General features: G+C 46.2%; 1 protein-coding gene across 1 annotated transcript in view; it reads left to right on the top strand.

The window, feature by feature from the left end:
- Window positions 1-3672: 3672 nt before the first annotated feature.
- Window positions 3673-16576, top strand: part of memo1 (mediator of cell motility 1) — a 37504-nt gene continuing 24600 nt past the window's right edge. The window contains exons 1-3 of the mRNA XM_078556582.1: window positions 3673-4006; window positions 12219-12300; window positions 15889-15957. Coding sequence (XP_078412708.1) covers window positions 3946-4006; window positions 12219-12300; window positions 15889-15957 — 212 coding nt within the window. The 5' untranslated portion in view covers window positions 3673-3945. The remainder of the gene's footprint in view (window positions 4007-12218; window positions 12301-15888; window positions 15958-16576) is intronic.

Here is a 16576-nt window from a genome sequence, read left to right as displayed (position 1 = left end):
GTAGGTAGCATGGTTTTCAAGTGAAAAGACCTACCAAAACACAGCTTTTACAGACTGTTAATGACTTAGTTTCAAATCTTGAAAGAGATGAAACTACACACATTTTCAAAGGCTTTTGAGAAATCTAGTATTGCAAAGTTCCTCATGAACAGCTCTTGTCCAGACTCAACTACTGTCAAATCCAGCATTTCCTTACCAACAGAAGACAGAGTGGGATGTGATGGGGAATCATCCTCTTCTAAAGATGTCCTCTTTGGAGTGCCCCAGAGAACTGCTAGGATTTTTACTCTTCTTGACATACATAAATGACATTCCCAACAAGTTTAAAAAAAGGGTGTGACTATTTGCAGATGACTATGTGGTTTACGCATCAGGAAAAACTCAAGATCATATCAGTCTACTGCACAATGATCTTCTGGGATTGCAAAAATGGCAGGACCAATGGGAGATGGTATTCAATGCCAACAAATTTTATGTCATGTGCATTACCGACAAAAAGGATGCACCAATGGGTAGCTTTAAGTTCTGTAATCAAATTCTCCAACAGGTAGATACGCAGCCATACCTGGGAGGTTATCTTAAAAATAATCTTCAATGGGGATTCCATATTCAGCAGATAACATCCAAAGCAAATCAGGTTCTTGGGTTTCTGAGGAGGGTTTTTTGGTATTGCAACAAAAATATCAGAGTTATAGCTAACCAAACATTTGTTTGTCCAATCCTGGAGTATACAGATTGTGTATGGGATCCTTATGTGGTTGGAGATATAAATAAGATTGAAGCAATCCAAAGACGCGCTACACAATATTGCACAAATCAATATGGGAAATACTCCAGTGTCACATCCTTGATCAAAGATTTGCAATGGGAATCACTACAGAAAAGGAGGGAGAAAATATACTGATTGTGTTTTCTGTAAAGTATGGAACAGACTGGTGGGAATTGACAGAAACAAGTACCTGATGTCCTCTGGCAATGACAGAATATGAGGTAGCCATGGACACAAACCACAAAGACCATTTATTTCCAAGGCAGTGCATCTTTCTTCCCAAGGACAATCCCACAATGGAACAAGCTGCCAAAGGAAATAGACACAGTTCCATTATTTAAAATCTTCAAGGCTCATCTTTAGATTATTTTCATTTAAATGTTTACATTATCAGGACTACCATCTCAGCAGGTCACGTCTGGCTTAGCCAGCGTGACCTATATAAATGTTAGCGGAATACTAATATCAGTCTGTGATGGCAACATGACTAAAGCAAAAGAGGCAAAAGGTGGATGCTGGTTGCAAAGATGATAAGGAGACTGAGGCTTGGGATGACAGTTCTTGGCAGGCATGATATGAGGTCATTTGTTCATATATCCAGGATTTGATCCATACCTTGATTAGCCTGCAGAAAGTCAAGCCATTAATGTTGAAGCAAATGTCAGAAGTGATATCCAGTGCTGTGCATGTCTGTGTGGTGGTCAGCAGGATGCTAATAATGCATTCATACATTTCATAACAAGTGGTGGTGCGAGACATGTCACTTGTAAGATGCTTCTGACGCTTAGCAAGAGCTCAGTTTAGTTGAGCCAAAACTACCCATGTGAATGTCTCAGCATCTTGGTTTGGGATCTATTAAACATGGTGACAGGGCTCCATGTGTGTCAGATATCACTGATGAAAAAAGTGATAATAAAGAAAACAATACAAACCATTTCAACATTTAACATCCAAAGGGAGCAACTGGAATCTTAGTGTCAGCCCAACTCAGTGGTAGCACTCTCAATTCTAAGTCAGAACATTCAAGTTCCATTACACATGTGAGCAGAGCTGAGGGATTGCTGCACTGATGGTGGTACGTTTTGTAGGGTGTTGGTTACAGTTCAGTATGTCTGAAGAAGTCTTTGTAGTCATACATAGGTTAATTGTAAGTCTTTATTGACTCTTAGAACTATTTACAAACATATAGCAAAGGGTACAAGCTAGGAGCTGTCTCCATGCTTGCTAGTACACACAGCTCTTTCCAACACTAGACTAACCCTGTGAACGGGTCATGTGCTCACTGTTTGGGTGATACTGTACTCAGTTCCACCCAAAGCAGTACTTCTGAAGTAATTCTGCTTTACCTGGTCCAAAACCCCTCCGACAGTATAAATTCCATCTCATTTCTACTTCTCTTTAGCTCTGAAGAAGAGTCATATGGACTCAAAACATTAACTTTGTTTCCCTCTCCACAGATGCTGTCAGACCTGCTGAATTTTTCCAGCATTTTCTGTTTTTATTTCAGATTTCCAACATCCGCAGTACTTTGCTTTTTATTACCAAAAACGGATAGCCTGGTCATTTCATTCATTTGCTTATGGGATTTGCTGTGCAAAATTAGCTGCCGTGTTTGCCACATAACAGCGATCACACACTTCAACAGTAATCCATTGTGCTTAAAGTATTTTGGGACATCCTGAGGAGGTGATCAGATGCTACATCAATACAAGTCTTTCTTTAATATGAACACAAATTATAGACTCTTGAACCTTTGAAATATCAGCCTGTATCCGGTACAAATCAGAATACTTGAAAGCATCAATAGCAGATGAGTTTAAAAAAGATGTTTGATTTGAATTGAAGAATATAGGCACATAGGAAAAGGAGTAGGCCACTGGGACCCTTGAGCCAGTTCCACCTTTTCCCCAAGAAACAATGCACAATATGGATATGGTCAAGAGTGAGGAATCAAACACATGTACGAGATTTAAAAATTGGATAAAAGCAAAATACTGCGGATGCTGGAAACCTGAAACAAAAACAGAAAATGCTGGAAAAACTCAGCAGGTCTGACAGCATCTGTGGAGAGAGAAACAGAGTTAATGTTTCGAGTCCGTATGACTCTTCTTCAGAGCTCTGGGGGAGGAAGGGTGACAGGATCTCTGAAGAAGAGTCATACAGACTCGAAACGTTAACTCTGTTTCTCGCTCCACAGATGCTGTCAGACCTGCTGAGTTTTTCCAGCATTTTCTGATTAAATATTGGAAATTGTTGGAAACGCTTAGAGGGCCAGGCAGGCAGCATTGGTGGTGTAAAGGGAAAGATCACAGAGGTTGAACAACTCCATCGGGGTTATTTAAAAAAAAAATTGATTTGAAGAAAGTCACAATTTGAAACTTGATGAAAGAAGTAGGGGCTGCGGGTTAATGTTGTGGGTTACGACTCAGGTGAGGAGGAACTTCTTCACTCAGAGGGTGGTAAGTCTTTGGCGCTTCTGGCAACAGGACCAGAGATAAGGTGAAAGCAAAATACTGCGGATGCTGGAAACCTGAAACAAAAACAGAAAATGCTGGAAAAACTCAGCAGGTCTGACAGCATCTGTGGAGAGACAAACAATAGAGTTGTTTGACCCGTCTCCAGGGATAAGGTGCAATCAGAAGTGGGAAAATTGGGGATGTGACAGGTTTGAAATTACCCAGAGTTTGTGCAGCGTTTGCTCAGGATGTGCCTTAAAGTTAAAGGGCTGGCGAAGGGGGCGGGGTTTTAACTGTGCGTCATGACATCACCACGCTGCCGCGGCACTATGCGCGTGCGCTGGTCTCCCAGGTCCGGGGGGAGCGGACTCGGCGTCCTTGACGTCATGACGTCGGCCGGCACGGAGTCTTATGCACGCGCGTAGCACCCCGTTCAGCCGGGACGTCTTGGCGTCGTTGGACGCAACAGCGGCGCCGTGCGCATGCGCCGGGCTCCCATTTCCTTAGGGACCGGACGGCTCGGCTCCGCTTGGCGGCCGCTTTGTTCTCGCTGGCAGGGTCGAGCCGGCGGCTAGCGGCTTGTGTGAGTCAGTGTCACCGCCCTCAGGTGCCGCTGGGTCCCGGCTGCGGCCCTCTTGTTTTCCCCCCCTCCCCTTTCCCCAACCCCCATCCCCCCCACCCGCCTGCCGAAATCCCATCATAGGAGGCTCCAGCTCCAAGATGTCCAGCCGAGCCGTCTGCCGAGAGGCCAGTCACGCCGGGAGCTGGTACACGGCCTCAGGTAGGAGCCGGGCGGGGCAGGGGTTTGGTGTACGGGGAGGGAGCCGGGAGGAAGGAAGTCTGGATGGGACTAGGCAGGGTGACAGGACTGGGATATGGGTGGGTTACTGGAGGGGGGGGTGACAGGACTGGGATATGGGTGGGTTACTGAAGGGGGGGGGTGACAGCACTGGGATATGGGTGGGTTACTGGAGGGGGGGGGTGACAGGACTGGGATATGGGTGGGTTACTGAAGGGGGGGGGTGACAGGACTGGGATATGGGTGGGTTACTGGAGGGGGGGTGACAGGACTGGGATATGGGTGGGTTACTGGAGGGGGGGGTGACAGGACTAGGATATGGGTGGGTTACTGAAGGGGGGGGGTGACAGGACTGGGATATGGGTGGGTTACTGGAGGGGGGGGTGACAGGACTGGGATATGGGTGGGTTACTGGAGGGGGGGGTGACAGGACTAGGATATGGGTGGGTTACTGGAGGGGGGGGTGACAGGACTAGGATATGGGTGGGTTACTGGAGGGGGGGGTGACAGGACTAGGATATGGGTGGGTTACTGGAGGGGGGGGTGACAGGACTGGGATATGGGTGGGTTACTGGAGGGGGGGGTGACAGGACTGGGATATGGGTGGGTTACTGGAGGGGGGGGTGACAGGACTGGGATATGGGTGGGTTACTGAAGGGGGGGGGTGACAGGACTGGGATATGGGTGGGTTACTGGAGGGGGGGGTGACAGGACTGGGATATGGGTGGGTTACTGGAGGGGGGGGTGACAGGACTAGGATATGGGTGGGTTACTGGAGGGGGGGGTGACAGGACTGGGATATGGGTGGGTTACTGGAGGGGGGGGTGACAGGACTAGGATATGGGTGGGTTACTGGAGGGGGGGGTGACAGGACTAGGATATGGGTGGGTTACTGGAGGGGGGGGTGACAGGACTAGGATATGGGTGGGTTACTGGAGGGGGGGGTGACAGGACTGGGATATGGGTGGGTTACTGGAGGGGGGGGTGACAGGACTGGGATATGGGTGGGTTACTGGAGGGGGGGGTGACAGGACTGGGATATGGGTGGGTTACTGGAGGGGGGCGGGGTGACAGGACTGGGATATGGGTGGGTTACTGGAGGGGGGGGTGACAGGACTGGGATATGGGTGGGTTACTGGAGGGGGGGGTGACAGGACTGGGATATGGGTGGGTTACTGGAGGGGGGGGTGACAGGACTGGGATATGGGTGGGTTACTGGAGGGGGGGGTGACAGGACTGGGATATGGGTGGGTTACTGGAGGGGGGGGTGAAGGGTGACAGGACTGGGATATGGGTGGGTTACTGGAGGGGGGGGTGAAGGGTGACAGGACTGGGATATGGGTGGGTTACTGGAGGGAGGGGGGGGTGAAGGGTGACAGGACTGGGATATGGGTGGGTTACTGGAGGGGGGAGCAAAGGGTGACAGGACTGGGATATGGGTGGGTTACTGGAGGGGGGGGCGAAGGGTGACAGGACTGGGATATGGGTGGGTTACTGGAGGGGGGGGTGAAGGGTGACAGGACTGGGATATGGGTGGGTTACTGGAGTGGGGGGTGAAGGGTGACAGGACTGGGATATGGGTGGGTTACTGGAGGGGGAGCAAAGGGTGACAGGACTGGGATATGGGTGGGTTATTGGAGGGGGGGTGAAGGGTGACAGGACTGGCATATAGGTGGGTTACGGTGGGGGGGAGGTGAAGGGTGACAGGACTGGGATATGGGTGGGTTACTGGAGGGGGGTGAAGGGTGACAGGACTGGGATATGGGTGGGTTACTGGAGGGGGGGGTGAAGGGTGACAGGACTGGGATATGGGTGGGTTCCTGGAGGGGGGGTGAAGGGTGACAGGACTGAGATATGGGTGGGTTCCTGGAGGGGGGGTGAAGGGTGACAGGACTGGGATATGGGTGGGTTATGGGGGAGGGGGTGAAGGGTGACAGGACTGGGATATGGGTGGGTTACTGGAGGGAGGGGGGGGTGAAGGGTGACAGGACTGGGATATGGGTGGGTTCCTGGAGGGGGGGCAAAGGGTGACAGGACTGGGATATGGGTGGGTTACTGGAGGGGGGGAGGTGAAGGGTGACAGGACTGGGATATGGGTGGGTTACTGGAGGTGGGGTGAAGGGTGACAGGACTGGGATATGGGTGGGTTACTGGAGGGAGGGGTGGGTGAAGGGTGACAGGACTGGGATATGGGTGGGTTACTGGAGGGAGGGGGGGGGGGTGAAGGGTGACAGGACTGGGATATGGGTGGGTTACTGGGGGGGGGTGAAGGGTGACAGGACTGGGATATGGGTGGGTTACTGGAGGGAGGGGGGCAAAGGGTGACAGGACTGGGATATGGGTGGGTTACTGGGGGGGGTGGCGGTGAAGGGTGACAGGACTGGGATATGGGTGGGTTACTGGAGGAGGAGTGAAGGATGACAGGACTGGGATATGGGTGGGTTACTGGAGGCGGGGGTGAAGGGTGACAGGACTGGGATATGGGTGGGTTACTGGAGGGGGGGTGAAGGGTGACAGGACTGGGATATGGGTGGGTTACTGGAGGGGGGGTGAAGGGTGACAGGACTGGGATATGGGTGGGTTACTGGAGTGGGGGGTGAAGGGTGACAGGACTGGGATATGGGTGGGTTACTGGAGGGGGGGTGAAGGGTGAGAGGACTGGGATATGGGTGGGTTACTGGAGGGGGGTGAAGGCTGACAGGACTGGGATATGGGTGGGTTACTGGAGGGGGTGTGAAGGGTGACAGGACTGGGAAATGGGTGGGATACTGGAGGGGGGGGTGAAGGGTGACAGGACTGGGATGAGTTGGGAGGTGGTGGGAGTGTGACAGGCCTGGGAAATAGGTGGGATACTGAGGAAGGGGGACAGGACTGGGATATGGGTGGGTTACTGGAGGGGGGGCAAAGGTTGAAAGGACTGGGATATGGGTGGGTTACTGGAGGGAGGGGAGGGCAAAGGGTGACAGGACTGGGATGGGGTGGGAGTGTGACAGGACTAGGAAATAGGTGGGATACTGAGGAAGGGGGACAGGACTGGGATATGGGTGGGTTACTGAGGAAGGGGGGCATGATTGGGATTTGGTGTGTTACTGGGAGGAAATGTAACAGGATTGGCTTACTGGGTGGGGAAAGGTGACAAAATTGGGATATGGGATGTTTACTGAGGGGAAGGACAGTGACAGAATTGGGATATGGGTGGATTACTGGGAAGGGGTGGGGCTGGCAGGGTAAATTATGGGAATGACAGGATGGAGGTTCCATATATTGGAAGAGGAGCGATAGGATTGTTGGATAGTGGACAGGGATCTGGCAGTGAGCAACTGAAGCCCTGTGTCTGTCAACCTCTATAGCAGGGACCATGATAGCTGATGTTGAGTGGAGTATGTGATGTGATATTGACAGTGGTGACAGGGTCTGATCAGTGTAAATAGATTAGGGTGGATTGTAGGGTTGATTGGAGTTTAATGTTGTGATGGAAATGGAAGATATGTGGAGGCATGAGCGTGGAAAATGGCAGTTCTGAAGAATGAGGAGTGGTAAGGTACAAGGTAGATTGGGAGGGGGAACTGATGGGGTAAAAGGGTAACAGGACATTGGGGAAGAGGCTGGAGATTGGAGATGGTGTTTGACATGGTTAATGTGTGGTGGTGGTGACAGAAAGTTGTTGGAGAATTGATGAATGTCCTTATCATCCTGCACATGGGACAGTATTACTGAAAAGCGAGACATGTTGCTGAAGTTTTTCATCTTGCACTCTTGAGGACAAACAGGAGAATTCCAAATTTCAAATGATCACAACAATTTATACTCTTGGAGAAAAGGGGGCTGATTGGTTGGCATGTCTGGGTGGAAGATGGAAAGCCTTGGTAATGTGTCTCTCTTCAGCAATATTCAAATTCTGCCCTACCAAGAGATATTGTGCTGGAATCCAAGAAGAAATGGTGTTTACAAGTGTGAAGAGATCTGATGCAGACAATACCAGAACACTGTAGAACAGTCAGTTAGCATATCGGTCTTTCCCTCCTCCTAACCTAACACAAACAGATGGGATGATGGCCTTTTCCTTTAAGGGTCCAGAGTAAAATGAGGATTTTGCTGCCCAGTTTGTAGTGGGTGTGGTCAATGCAAGTCTGTTAACTTGGCAATAAACTTGCCCACAAGGGACCATAACGGCAGCATGTGTGTGAAATGATGCGGATGGGTTTGGGGTAGGGACAGAGTTACAAGTGGGTATCGATCATACCCATACCATATTTAAGCTTTTTTGCTTTGAGGGTGCTTGACATAGATGGCTGCATGCCTGAACGAAATAGGAGAACAAGAACACAAGAATTAGGAGCAGGAGTTTAGGCCATTTGTTAAGATCATGGCTGATCTGATTGTGGTCTCAACTCTATTTTCCTGTCTGTCCCCTATAACCTTTGACTCCCTTGTCAATCAAGAATCTATCTAACTTGGTCTTAAAAATAATCGATGATCTCTGGGGAAGAGAATCCACAGACTAACAACCTCCTGAGAGAAAAAAAAGTCTCATCATCTCCATGTTAAATGGAAGCTCCCATGTTTTTAAACTATCCCCTAGTTCTAGTCTCTCCCATAAGGGGAAACCCTTACAGCATCCACCCTGCCAAGACCCTCAGGATCTTGTATGTTTCAATAAGATCACCTCTCATTCTTCTAAACTCTAGTGGATGCAGGCATGGAGGGATGCAGCCTCCCTCACCTTAATGAAATGAATGAACACAAACATGCAGTGGGTGGTGGGCTGGGCATGGAAGGGGAAACTGAAATGTGGAAATTGGGGTGGTGGTGGGGTTTGACCAGAGATGATCAGTGAAAGTTGGGGTGTAACCAAGGGGAGGGTTGGGGGGTTGTTGCTTAACTGGCTGTTGAATGGTGGTCACTTTTCAGGCTTGAAAGAATTAAACATAAATTCAGCATTTTCCTCTTTTTGCTTGATGAATTGTTAAACGATTGCAGAATCAGTGACAGAAGAAAATTATTGGTGAGTATATTCTATGCTGTTGAATTTCCACATGGAGTCCATATCATGGTTTCAGGGCCAGCCTGGTGTGTGGCTTTATTTCTGAACCTCATCGCTACGATCAGGTGATGTAACTCGATTCTCTTCAGTCTGTTTTGACTGAAGTCCTCAGTGCTGCATTGACAGGCTCATTGGAAATAGGAGCAGGAGGAAGCCATATGGCCCTTTGAATCTGCTGCTTCTTTTCCCGGTGAGGCTGTGGGTCAGTGGTAAATACATTTTCATTGGCAATATTCAACATGTAAAGTACAGCCAGATGTTACTCTGTGATGTGGTTCTACACAATATCTCTGCCTAGTAAAGAAGGCTGAATGTGGGCACTTAATCCTGCTGGCATGTTGGTAACGTGGGCAATACAAACCCAAAGATGACTCTTGCAAAAAGTCAGGGCTGAATTCATTCCCATAATGAATGTTCGCTGCCGCTGAAAACCCTTGCCATTTCTCGCAGTTGCTAGTTTGGAGCTGCTTAGCAGGTTTGGTGCCTTGTTGATGTTTGTATTGCAGGGTGACTAAATGATTTCTTTCTTTTAACTCTGTTGGAAATTCTAAGAACTCACTGGAGTATGGATAGAGGGTACAAACTCTTGTGATTCTTTACTCGGTTTTGGTCTGGTGGACTTGGAGTTGTTCTGCTGCTGCTGCGGTTGGCTGTCAAAGCACTTCTGATCATCTCATCCTGTAACAGGAAGATGGCAGGTGTTTTTTTCAAGTTGCTCACTTCTGCCAACCAGCTGCTGTATGACTTTGCTACTCCCTGTTATTTTAAAGCATGGATTTCCAAACTGCAGCCCCTCTGAGCCCTGAAGTCAGAGCCAAGGCAACGCAGTGCTATTTGTGCTTGTATTTCCGTAATGCCCTGTCTGAATTTAAATGGGCCAGGTGGTTTTGAAGGGGTTATCCTGTTGCCTTGTGATGGCTAAATGTGGAATCAGAACACCAGTTGCTGTTAACAACTTGAGATGTATGGGAGTTACTTGGCACTCCAGGTAAACTTCACATGTTCGTAACCCCGCTGAGAGACTAATGATCCACACAATCTACTAAAACCCAAATTTTCACACCCCTTTTTGAAGAATAAAAGAACAAAATTATTTTGCGTCATAAAGTGACCGTATGACCCATTGAACAATACTAATCCAGAATTACATAAAACTGAGTTACATGGTAACACTCAAACTGGATCTGCTGGCCATTCAGCGGCTCCCCTCTTGTGAAATAATTACTCACAAGAATTATTTTTTTTTAAAAAGTGATTCAGCATCATGCCAGTGCAATATTGTTTTCTTCCCCTAACAAACAGCCTCGACTTGGGACCTGACCGTTAGTCTGGCAGTTGAGTTGCCAGAACTCTTAGCCACTCTTAGAAGGGAGGCAAATGAGAAAGGATCACGTAGAATATCCGAGGGCTTAATTAGAATTGAAAAGGTTAATCCTGAGCACTGTTATGAAATTAAAAATTTTGTGCCTGAGATCAATAGCTGCTTGTGGATAAGGATATTAAGTATTATAGAACCACAGCTGTTGATCTAATTGAATAGCGGAACAGGCTCAAAGACTCAATCCTTCTGTTCCAATGTTTCTAAGTTAAACGATGACTTAGAAGACAAGGGGTAAGAGGGCAAACTGCTAATGAGGGAATTCAGGTTTGATCTCAAGAAGCATGTCTCAATGATCCGTAGCCAGAATTGTCTTCAAGGTGGAGGGTTGAGGCAAACCTGCAGATGATGCACTGTGACGGAAGTAGTGGTGGTGAACTGTAGGTTTCTGTAGGAGACATTAGATGGACTGAATGGCCTTCCTCACCTTTCATATGGTTTCTGAGGCTTGACAGTCCATAATGGCATTGTCATCTCTTTGACAATTGCACCCATATCTGCAGCCATGTTGCCCCAATGTGGCTGCAGTGCTTTGGTGCCAGAGTTTACCAGCATCAGCTGCATTTTGTTTTGTTTCACCAGTTTGCGCTCAATTTCTATTGTGATGTGAGAAATATAAAGTGATGTATTTAAAATGTGTCCTCAGGAAGAACAAGAAGGCATAAGGGTTTTTTGAAGATTGGGATTATGCCAATTTAAACTTGTGTTAAAAGATATACTTGTACAAAGTATGCATGGTGTGTGATTCCCTGAATATTATAACATTTTGGCCTAGTCGTTCTTCTGTAAACCTTGGGGAAACTTTAACTTTACAAAGGATCTGTTTTACTTAATATATGTTTAAACATGCCTATTCCACTTGAGCATTTTTAGATTTATTTGTACTGTTCAGGAACAGAGTTTCCTAATCCTACCCTGTCCCATTCTATTTGCCAGCTTAAAAGCCAGAGATGATAATGAGCTTATTTTTTTTCCCTCATAGATTCATTCTGTTTGTAGGGAAATCAGGTCAGGCTGTTAGTGTTAGAATTTACTTGGCATAGGATCTATGCTTAGACTTTTTTGGTCTTAAACATGTAGTGTTGGGGATTCCAACACCAATAATTTAACAGTATCAATGACTAATATAGTGCCTTTAACGTAAAAAGCATCCCAAGTTACTTCACAGGTGCCCATAATCCAAAACTCTGCTGTGAACATTCTAGTTCGGACCAAGTCCCGTTCGCCCATCACCCCATGTTCGCTGACCTACATTGGCTCTGTCTGGCAACGCCTCAATTTTAAAATTCTCATCCTTTTATTCAGACCTTTCCATGGCCTTGCCCCTCCCTACTTCCTACAGCCTTACACCCTTCGAGATCTATGCGCTCCTCCAATTCTAGTCTCATGTGCAAGCTGCTGTTGTAATCAGAGAAACATGAATGATGAGAGAGATTTGATGGGGTGACTAAAAGATTAGTCAAAGAGGTGTGTTTTAAGCAGTGTGTTAAAGGAAGGGGGGCAGTGGAGAGGTTTACGAGAGCATTCTGGAGTGTAGGGCATCTGAAGGCATACTTGTCGAAGGTGGGGCACAGAATGGGGATGTACAAATGTTTGAGGAACAGGGTGTTCTTGGACTAGTAGAATCAGTTGGGGGTGGGGGGGTTTGAGCAAGAAGAGGTTGAAGAAGGAGCAAAGAATCAAAATAGGCCCCATTTGAAATGTGCAGCCAGAACTTGTGAACAAGATGAATTTTTAAAATCCACCAGGAATAATCTCTTGTCTCTTTCTAGGAGCTCAACTGAACGCACAATTAGAAAGCTGGCTTGCTCAAGCACAACCCACTGGGAGGCCAGCTAGAGCCATCATTGCACCGTAAGTATATCCATTAAACCTGTCAACAGTTTTAAAGTGACAGCAAGTTCACTCCCATGTCTATTCCAACCAAATATGTGGATCCTGTTTGCCTCAGCTGTGAGGAAAGAACCTTTATTTGTACAGTGCCTTTCCACATCCCCAGATGTTCCAACGTGCTTCACCTCCACTCAGTGTGGGTAAATGTGCACCAAATCCCACAATTAGCAAGCATTTTTGGGCTGGTGTTGGTTAAAGGAGGAGAGTTGACCAGGACACCAGGAAATCTTGGTTCTCTCAGAATTGTACCATTGTAACCTTTGCATCCATCTGAATAGAGAGATGAGATCTCGGTTTGACATCCCATTGAAAGAAGGCACCTTTGTTCAAACTGGTTACCGAGGTCATTGAATTATTAACTTTCATATAGTTATTTGGTAGTACAGAATTTGAGAGTATTGCTGAAAGAGACATGTCAAAGCTTTTCGTCTTGCACTCATCAGGACACTTCGCAAGAATACCAGTATAAGGAGAAAACAACAATTTATACTGTATGTGAAGAGAGTGCTGATTGGTTGTCAAATGGACTCTGATTGGTAGAGGTGTTGCTATGGATAATGCACCAGTGATGGTAACTGACAGTTAACTGCTAAGCATTGTCTGAAATTTAAACCAGACAGCTTGACCTTGATTGGTCAAGGCATTGTCCTGAGGAATGAGTCAGTGAATGGCTGTCACTTATTTTGTTTAGCTGAAACAGGTGTGCTGTGTGTACATGTTCTTTCAGGTATTCTTGTAAAATGTCTTGATGAGTGCAAGATGAAAAGCTTCAGTTTGTCTCTCTATTTCAGCAATATTAACTTTCAATTTTGTTTGAGCAAAACTTGTTTTGTTAGTTGTGATGATGTCTTGGAGGAAGCTCTTGTGATGATGTCTTGGCTCAGTGGGAACTCTGTTGCCTCTTGATGCAGAAGGTGGTGGGTTCAAGACCCCCTCCAGAAACTTGTGTGTGTAATCTAGGCAGATGCTCCAGTGCAGCATTGAGGGAGTGCTGCACTGTTGGAGATGACATCGTTTGGATGAGATGTTCAGCCAGAGGCACGTCTTCCCCCTCAAAGGATGTAAAAGATCCCGTGGCACTGTTCAAAGAAGAGGAGGGAAAGCATCCAGTGTCCTGACAACCAACGTTACTGTAGCAAATTATCTTGCTGTTAATCCCACCATTGCTATTTATGGGATTTTGCTGTATGCAGATTGATTTCCATTTATTAAAGCGATGAGTAAACTTCATAAAGTTTATGAAAGTAACAATGAAAGTACTTCATTGGATGTGAACTGCTTTGGGAAAGTAATTATGTAAATGCAAGTTTGTGCGATATGACTGAACCAGTTGTTTAACTGGCTGTTCCAATTCTCAGTTACCAGTCAAGTAAGTGCTTTGTGGCAAATAACCACTATTACTTATCTTTAGCTTGTATTTGAACACAAACCACTTGCATGAAAAGATAATGCAAGCATTCTCCAGTCGATTTCTTGGTTAATGTAAGAACATTTCTGATCAGTTCAAGATATTAATAAGTGTTCACAACTGTGGAGCCACAAAAATATAACTGGTTCATTTATTATTATAATTTTGTCTTTGAAGAGTTTATATAAAGTGCTGTAGCAAGGACATGCTGGTGCCTGTAAACAGATGATGCGAATTGCTTGCATTGCATTGTTATGGGTTGTGTACCTGGGAATGGTTACTGCACTACTTTCACATCTGAAGCAGAAGGTCATGCTAAGGGAGTGCTGCATTTTTGGAGAGTTTGTCTTTCAGGCAAGACTCACCTATCTGCTCACGAATGTATCAAAGACTCAATGACACTAATTGGGGTAGATTAGGAGTTCCCCCAGAGTCCTAGTCAACATTCCTCCCTCGACCAAAAGCACTGTGACCTCCACCACCTAGAAAGACAAGGGCAAGTACATTGGAACACCATCTCTTCTAGGTTCCCCTGCAGGTATCACACCGTCCCTACTTGGACATATATCGCTGTTTCTTCATCATACTGAGCCAAACTCCTGGAGCTGAGTGTACCACCACCACCACACAGGAATGCTCACCAGCACCTTCTTGAGGGCAACTGGAAATGGGCAGTTTCTAATTTCTGACCCCATGACCTGAAACTCTGGGCCTGGAAGCCCATTCAGCCATGTCCTCTTAGGCATATTAATTTGCTAGTTTGTTGTACTTGAATTTTCTGGAACAGAAGGATTTTAAAAGTTTGTTCATGGCATTGCCGTATTGGCAGATAAATCTTGCATCAGAGCACTCGAGATCTATTCATGTACAGCCCCTCTTATCTGTGCCTATTCTTGGCTGGCCTAATCCAGAACTAATCCCCCTGCCCTGTGGACTGCTCATTACGTGTTCTGCTCTGTCTGAAATATTTGTCAGGTTGTCCAGTAAAGGATGCAGTGGTTTCTGACTCAACCTCAGATCAGTCGATCATCCACCACCTCTCTGTATAAAGACGTGTTTCTTTACCTTTCTCCTTCACTCCCTTGGTAACTTTTTTAAATAGATGATACCTCATTATTGACACCCCACTCAGAAAGAATAGTCTTATGTTGTTGGTGCTACCAAGATCAAATATATTTTCATCAGAATTGCCAACACTTAAACTGTGCAATATGGTTTTTGCAGTCTTAGATTTTGCATCATCCTCAACATAGTGCCAAATGGTGATTTGATTGCTTCAAGATTTCCCTCCCCATTTTTAGGTACAGAATGTGCAGCCCCAGAATGATATTGGCTGGCATGTTACAAATTCTGAATTGAGCTGTACATGGTGTAATTCATCTCCTGACATCTGTTTGTTTTGTACAATATATTTTGTCACCTTAAGTGAACTGGTTCACCTGAAAGGTGAATTGGACAAGTTGAGGCACAGGTGCATGCAGATAACGTGCATACAGTGAATAGTGCTGGTGCAAACGTGTGGTATGGCCACGGGTGTAACAGTCATTAAAAATTATATAAAATAACCTACCTATGTAAGAATAAGCATCTTACTGAGATGCCGCATGGATTAACCTAGGGAACTCCTATGCCTTGGGTGCATTTTTTTCACTGCCAAGTTCAAAGGTAGAGAATTCTCCATTAGTATCTTAAGCTTTGAAAGCTGACTGCTAGAACATTCCCTGTCTGTGGGAATATTGAGAAATAAGTTTAACCAAAAAGCATTTTATGGCAATTTTTGGGGACATTATGCTTGTATTTCTCTCCCACTTCTCCTCTCTGTCCCTGAAACAGTCATGATCTACTCCTGAGCCTACCTCAATTGCGGCTCTGTAATTGCTGCTGAAAGGTGCACAAGAACAACTCCCTGATGACATTCCTACTGATCCTCCTTCCCTCTGTGCCAGGAAGTGCTTGGTTTCCACTTGCTCATCTGAGTTGGAACCATGCCCTGCAGAGGGCTGCTGGCTTAAAGCCATGTCCTACCATTCTGTGGTACAGGATCTTACACTGGCTGGAGACATTTTGATTAGATCTGTGTAAGATGGTGTGGAACTCCTGTGCTTATGCGAGCCTCTTCTGTTTTCTTTTCCCCTTTACAGTCATGCAGGATACACATACTGTGGATCTTGTGCTGCTCATGCTTATAAACAAGTGGATCCATCCATCACGTAAGTGAATGTTAAATGTTGGGGCTTCTCCTCTGGTAAACACTATCCTAGGTAAGGCTAATTTTGAAGGGGAATTGGGTGGTGGGAATATTTAAATCAATGAAATCTTCCCACACATTAGACTTGTTAACAAAATTAAAGCCCAATGGATTAATGAGGCAGTGATAGCATGGATACCAAATTGGTTAAGAAACAGAAAGAGTGTAGTGGCAAACAATTGTTTTTCAAACTGCAGGAAAGTATACAGTGGTGTTCCCCAGGGCTTGTTATTGGGACCACATCTCTTATTGATGTAAATTAGTGCCCTGGGCGTGGGTATACAGGGCATAATGCCAAAATTTACAAATGACATGAAAGTCAAATTGGGGAGGTGGTGGCATAGTGGTATTGTCACTGGACTAGTAATCCAGAGACCCAGGGTAATGTTCTGGGGACCTGGGTTTGAATCCCACCATGGCAGATAGTGGAATTTGAATTCAATAAAAAATCTGGAATTAAAAGACTGACGGTGACCACAAAACCATTATCGATTGTCATAAAAACCCATTTGGTTCACTGGTGTCCTTTAGGGAAGGAAATCTGTGCCCTTACCTGGTCTGGCCTACACGTGACTTCAGAC

The sequence above is a fragment of the Cetorhinus maximus genome, chromosome 14 (genome assembly GCF_964194155.1).
Source record: "Cetorhinus maximus chromosome 14, sCetMax3.hap1.1, whole genome shotgun sequence".
NCBI lineage: Eukaryota > Metazoa > Chordata > Chondrichthyes > Lamniformes > Cetorhinidae > Cetorhinus > Cetorhinus maximus.
Note: the sequence above shows the minus strand (reverse complement) of the source record. Positions and strands in the feature narration are given on the sequence as shown.